A 7,500-nucleotide genomic window follows, 5' to 3' on the forward strand; every position below is an offset into this window, starting at 1 on the left:
ATGGCATATTCATAACTTCCCTTCCATTAGGACACGTTAAAAAACAGATCGCATTGCTGTTCAAAAATTTACTAATTACTTTAAGGCCTTATTAATACTTGAAATCGATATGAAGTCAGTAGACTATCGGAATCCGATCAGAAAATATTTTCTGTAGCAATAGTATCTACAACAGCAGAGCAGCGGCTTAGCAACAGGTAGCGGGGCGGCAGGGGGGAGAGAAAACAACACTTCGTTTCCGCGGTCCACTACATACCAAAAACACATTCCACAATTGTTTACATTGTATTCAGATACAATAACCCCCCTCCCCTCCCTTCCTTCTCCTTTAAAAAAAAAGTTCTTCTAGAAAAACGAGAAGTCGCTGTAAGCTCTTGTAAAATGAGTGTAAATGTTTAGCGCGGAGCAGACTTGAAAAGGCGCCTTGGCCAATGTGTCAACCCTGCCTGTGAGGCGCGGCTGCGCAGTGACGCGCGGCGCCAAACGGAGCGGGCTGCGGGGGGAGGAGGGGCCCTGGCGGAGACTCGTGGCTCCTGCCTCTGTTTACAAGCCTTGTACTCTTTTAATGTCAGCCTGCTCCTTTTCCCCGTCAAACTGGAGAGAGAGAGAGAGAGAGAGATAGTCAGAACGGAACGGCAGAGCTCCTTCTCCCCTTCAGACAGAGAGAGAGATAGTCAGAACGGAACGGCAGCGCTCAGAGGACACACGGAGCCGCTCTCGATACAAACTACAGCATGGCTAGGCGACCGAGACACAGGTAGGATAACTAGATACATTAGAAAAGATTTATAAAGTAAAGCCGGTCTCTGTGCTTTTAGATGGACTATCTTTTCATTTCAACCGTCTCTGATTTTGAATTTTCGTCTCATTCTGAACAAGCTGCTTTAAAATTATTGTTTCTATTTGCTGCATATCTGTGGGTTGCTGCGGTTGGAGTTTGAAGTTGTTTAAAAACTTTATTTTGCCTAGACTAGTCTATTTCTTTTCACAAAACTATTATAAACGGGCTTCTTTGATGCTGAGAGAGAGACATTTTTTATTTTGTCAGAACAGATCAGTATTTTTGTGCTGGCGCGCGTAGATGACAGGTGGTCCTGGTCTTCTGGCATGCGCTCCTTCCCTTCTGTCACTGTGGAGAGAGAGCAGTCGTGTGATGGTCGCGCTTCCCCGCACACACACACACACTCTCTCTCTCTCTCTCTCTCTCTCTCTCTCGTCTCACTCAATCTCATTCATTCCGGGAGGCAGGTGTCTGCGTCCGTGCCGAACCCGGTGCGAAAAGTAGTTGAATTCTCATGAAATGGACTTTTGGGGTGTCCACTGTAGTGACACAATGTAGCCAAGTTGGTTGTATAGTGCAGGGAGTTGAGTACCGTTGAAATACGTCGGGTTGGCTCTGTGTGTGACCCTCCGCCTGTTCTGGCCTATTATTAGGAAAGCGCGCAAGGTGCATGTCCTGTAATATAGATAAATGCGCTTTGAGACAGGTGGAATAGTTCACTATGTCTGTGAATAGTGTGATTTGTAGCCTACTCGTGTTTTTACCAATATGACGCAACTGAAAAAAAAGTTATGAAACTGGAAGATAAAAAGTCACGAACACAACAAAAAAAATCAATAATTTGGGAACATTTATACAGTTTGACACAAATCTAGGCTTCATTTTGTATTTCTTATTTAATTTGGGTTTTTTTTGTTGGTGTTGTGACATCAGTTGTTAATCAGTCTAAAGTCGTGAGCTCAGAGCCGAGGGTCTGTGTCTGTGTCATGCGACGTTTCACCGTGGCGCGGTGACAATGTGACGTGATAATAACATCACATAGAGCTTCATTTAAACATACCCGTATGTGTTTTAAATACATGTGTGTTGTTGGTCGCTGTTAAGATTGAGATATGAATTCAGATTTGTTTTTCTCTTGCAGTGTGACAATATTTCGTTTTCATGCCAATGGTTAGGCTTAACGTTTCCAATGGTTAGGCTTAACGTTTCCAATGGTTAGGCTTAACGTTTCCAATGGTTAGGCTTAACGTTTCTAATGGTTAGGCTTAACGTTTCCAATGGTTAGGCTTAACGTTTCCAATGGTTAGGCTTAACGTTTCCAATGGTTAGGCTTAACGTTTCCAATGGTTAGGCTTAACGTTTCTAATGGTTAGGCTTAACGTTTCCAATGGTTAGGCTTAACGTTTCCAATGGTTAGGCTTAACGTTTCCAATGGTTAGGCTTAACGTTTCCAATGGTTAGGCTTAACGTTTCCAATGGTTAGGCTTAACGTTTCCTATTTTAAATAATAATAATAATAATCGGATTTCATATTTTTTTTGTCTCCTTTGTTTGTATTGTTATAAAAAATAAAAAAAATAAATAAAAATAATAATAATAATAATAAATTGTTGTAAAGTAACCTGTTACCCTTGACTATTGACATGATTATATATATATATTTAACATGTGAATCAATCAAAGTTGGTATTCAGAAACAATTATGCTCAGTAGATATTAACAATTTACCAGAGAGCTAATAAAAACACAAAATAACATCTAATGATATTGGTAAGAGGCTTGTTGTTAAGGAAGTATAGAGTGAAGGCTATCTCATCCTTTATAATAATATATAATATAATAATAATAATATAATAATAATATATACACACACACACACACACACACACACACACACACACACACACACACACACACACACACACACACACACACACACACACACACACACACACACACACACACACACACACACACACACACACACACACACACACTACACACACACACACACACACACACACACACACACACACACACACACACACACACACACACACACACACACACACACACACACACACACACACACACACACACACACACACACACACACACACACACACACACACACACACACACACACACACACACTACACACACACACACACTACACACACACACACACACACACACACACACACACACACACACACACACACACACACACACACACACACACACACACACTACACACACACACACACACACACACACACACACACACACACACACACACACACACACACACACACACACACACACACACACACACACACACACACACACACACACACACACACACACACACACACACACACACACACACACACACACACACACACACACACACACACACACACACACACACACACACACACACACTACACACTACACACACACACACAAGTTCCTGTTCACCTGTAGTACTGTAACAAAAAAAGAATCCTCTCTGCCTCATACGTTGTCCTGGCCTCTGATTGGCTCTGGAGTGGAGGTGACTGTGTGTGTGTGTGATGCTCTGATGATACCTGGAGCAGGTCTGAACATGCCAGGACCAAGGCAGGGTCATGTTAATATGATCAGGTGTACCTGTACCTGTCGTGCCAGATCACCTGGGGTTTCTGTGGAAACCAAAAACACCACAACCAGTTTGTCAGAGTGTGTGTACGTGTGCGGAGAGTATGTGTGTGTGTGTGTGTGTGTGTGGAGTGTGTGTGTGGAGTGTGTGTGTGGAGTGTGTGTGTGTTCTCCCTGTATGGCCTTGTGGGTGACTGACTGACTGACTGACTGCATCCTACCCTGTTACCACCCTACCCTGCTATAATGACTGGTTCTGTTACCCTGCTATAATGACTGGTTCTGTTACCCTGCTATAATGACTGGTTCTGTTACCCTGCTATAATGACTGGTTCTGTTACCCTGCTATAATGACTGGTTCTGTTACCCTGCTATAATGACTGGTTCTGTTACCCTGCTATAATGACTGGTTCTGTTACCCTGCTATAATGACTGGTTCTGTTACCCTGCTATAATGACTGGTTCTGTTACCCTGCTATAATGACTGGTTCTGTTACCCTGTTACCACCCTACCCTGCTATAATGACTGGTTCTGTTACCCTGTTACCACCCTACCCTGCTATAATGACTGGTTCTGTTACCCTGCTATAATGACTGGTTCTGTTACCCTGTTACCACCCTACCCTGCTATAATGACTGGTTCTGTTACCCTGCTATAATGACTGGTTCTGTTACCCTGCTATAATGACTGGTTCTGTTACCCTGCTATAATGACTGGTTCTGTTACCCTGCTATAATGACTGGTTCTGTTACCCTGCTATAATGACTGGTTCTGTTACCCTGTTACCACCCTACCCTGTTATAATGACTGGTTCTGTTACCCTGCTATAATGACTGGTTCTGTTACCCTGCTATAATGACTGGTTCTGTTACCCTGCTATAATGACTGGTTCTGTTACCCTGCTATAATGACTGGTTCTGTTACCCTGTTACCACCCTACCCTGCTATAATGACTGGTTCTGTTACCCTGCTATAATGACTGGTTCTGTTACCCTGCTATAATGACTGGTTCTGTTACCCTGTTACCACCCCACCCTGCTATAATGACTGGTTCTGTTACCCTGCTATAATGACTGGTTCTGTTACCCTGCTATAATGACTGGTTCTGTTACCCTGTTACCACCCTACCCTGCTATAATGACTGGTTCTGTTACCCTGCTATAATGACTGGTTCTGTTACCCTGCTATAATGACTGGTTCTGTTACCCTGTTACCACCCTACCCTGTTATAATGACTGGTTCTGTTACCCTGTTACCACCCCACCCTGCTATAATGACTGGTTCTGTTACCCTGCTATAATGACTGGTTCTGTTACCCTGCTATAATGACTGGTTCTGTTACCCTGCTATAATGACTGGTTCTGTTACCCTGCTATAATGACTGGTTCTGTTACCCTGTTACCACCCTACCCTGCTATAATGACTGGTTCTGTTACCCTGCTATAATGACTGGTTCTGTTACCCTGTTACCACCCCACCCTGCTATAATGACTGGTTCTGTTACCCTGCTATAATGACTGGTTCTGTTACCCTGCTATAATGACTGGTTCTGTTACCCTGCTATAATGACTGGTTCTGTTACCCTGTTACCACCCTACCCTGTTATAATGACTGGTTCTGTTACCCTGTTACCACCCTACCCTGCTATAATGACTGGTTCTGTTACCCTGCTATAATGACTGGTTCTGTTACCCTGCTATAATGACTGGTTCTGTTACCCTGCTATAATGACTGGTTCTGTTACCCTGCTATAATGACTGGTTCTGTTACCCTGTTACCACCCTACCCTGCTATAATGACTGGTTCTGTTACCCTGTTACCACCCTACCCTGCTATAATGACTGGTTCTGTTACCCTGCTATAATGACTGGTTCTGTTACCCTGCTATAATGACTGGTTCTGTTACCCTGCTATAATGACTGGTTCTGTTACCCTGCTATAATGACTGGTTCTGTTACCCTGTTATAATGACTGGTTCTGTTACCCTGTTACCACCCTACCCTGCTATAATGACTGGTTCTGTTACCCTGCTATAATGACTGGTTCTGTTACCCTGTTACCACCCTACCCTGTTATAATGACTGGTTCTGTTACCCTGCTATAATGACTGGTTCTGTTACCCTGTTACCACCCCACCCTGCTATAATGACTGGTTCTGTTACCCTGCTATAATGACTGGTTCTGTTACCCTGCTATAATGACTGGTTCTGTTACCCTGTTACCACCCTACCCTGTTATAATGACTGGTTCTGTTACCCTGCTATAATGACTGGTTCTGTTACCCTGTTACCACCCCACCCTGCTATAATGACTGGTTCTGTTACCCTGCTATAATGACTGGTTCTGTTACCCTGCTATAATGACTGGTTCTGTTACCCTGCTACCACCCTACCCTGCTATAATGACTGGTTCTGTTACCCTGCTATAATGACTGGTTCTGTTACCCTGCTATAATGACTGGTTCTGTTACCCTGTTACCACCCTACCCTGCTATAATGACTGGTTCTGTTACCCTGCTATAATGACTGGTTCTGTTACCCTGTTACCACCCTACCCTGCTATAATGACTGGTTCTGTTACCCTGTTACCACCCTACCCTGCTATAATGACTGGTTCTGTTACCCTGCTATAATGACTGGTTCTGTTACCCTGCTATAATGACTGGTTCTGTTACCCTGCTATAATGACTGGTTCTGTTACCCTGCTATAATGACTGGTTCTGTTACCCTGTTACCACCCCACCCTGCTATAATGACTGGTTCTGTTACCCTGCTATAATGACTGGTTCTGTTACCCTGCTATAATGACTGGTTCTGTTACCCTGTTACCACCCTACCCTGTTATAATGACTGGTTCTGTTACCCTGCTATAATGACTGGTTCTGTTACCCTGTTACCACCCCACCCTGCTATAATGACTGGTTCTGTTACCCTGTTATAATGACTGGTTCTGTTACCCTGTTACCACCCCACCCTGCTATAATGACTGGTTCTGTTACCCTGCTATAATGACTGGTTCTGTTACCCTGCTATAATGACTGGTTCTGTTACCCTGCTATAATGACTGGTTCTGTTACCCTGTTACCACCCTACCCTGCTATAATGACTGGTTCTGTTACCCTGCTATAATGACTGGTTCTGTTACCCTGTTACCATCCTACCCTGCTATAATGACTGGTTCTGTTACCCTGCTATAATGACTGGTTCTGTTACCCTGTTACCACCCTACCCTGCTATAATGACTGGTTCTGTTACCCTGTTACCACCCCACCCTGCTATAATGACTGGTTCTGTTACCCTGTTACCACCCTACCCTGCTATAATGACTGGTTCTGTTACCCTGTTACCACCCCACCCTGCTATAATGACTGGTTCTGTTACCCTGCTATAATGACTGGTTCTGTTACCCTGCTATAATGACTGGTTCTGTTACCCTGCTACCACCCTACCCTGCTATAATGACTGGTTCTGTTACCCTGCTATAATGACTGGTTCTGTTACCCTGCTATAATGACTGGTTCTGTTACCCTGCTATAATGACTGGTTCTGTTACCCTGTTATAATGACTGGTTCTGTTACCCTGTTATAATGACTGGTTCTGTTACCCTGCTATAATGACTGGTTCTGTTACCCTGCTATAATGACTGGTTCTGTTACCCTGCTATAATGACTGGTTCTGTTACCCTGCTATAATGACTGGTTCTGTTACCCTGCTATAATGACTGGTTCTGTTACCCTGTTACCACCCTACCCTGCTATAATGACTGGTTCTGTTACCCTGCTATAATGACTGGTTCTGTTACCCTGCTATAATGACTGGTTCTGTTACCCTGCTATAATGACTGGTTCTGTTACCCTGTTATAATGACTGGTTCTGTTACCCTGCTATAATGACTGGTTCTGTTACCACCCCACCCTGCTATAATGACTGGTTCTGTTACCACCCCACCCTGCTATAATGACTGGTTCTGTTACCACCCTACCCTGCTATAATGACTGGTTCTGTTACCCTGTTACCACCCTACCCTGCTATAATGACTGGTTCTGTTACCCTGTTATAATGACTGGTTCTGTTACCC

At 43.8% G+C, this 7,500-nt stretch overlaps 1 protein-coding gene across 3 annotated transcripts in view; it reads left to right on the top strand.

Annotated features, from left to right (window-relative positions):
• The first annotated feature begins 496 nt into the window (after positions 1–496).
• The window catches only part of LOC123995476 (transcriptional activator Myb-like), a 36,439-nt gene continuing 29,435 nt past the window's right edge, over positions 497–7,500 (top strand). For 2 of the 3 annotated variants that reach the window (XR_006831850.1, XM_046299120.1), the window contains exon 1: positions 497–757. Coding sequence is in view for 2 of the 3 variants with exons in the window: in XM_046299120.1 (XP_046155076.1) it covers positions 735–757 (23 nt within the window). In the remaining variant the exon portion in view is untranslated. The remainder of the gene's footprint in view (positions 758–7,500) is intronic. The other variant, XM_046299119.1, reaches the window with a different exon arrangement.

The sequence above is a fragment of the Oncorhynchus gorbuscha genome, linkage group LG14 (genome assembly GCF_021184085.1).
Source record: "Oncorhynchus gorbuscha isolate QuinsamMale2020 ecotype Even-year linkage group LG14, OgorEven_v1.0, whole genome shotgun sequence".
NCBI lineage: Eukaryota > Metazoa > Chordata > Actinopteri > Salmoniformes > Salmonidae > Oncorhynchus > Oncorhynchus gorbuscha.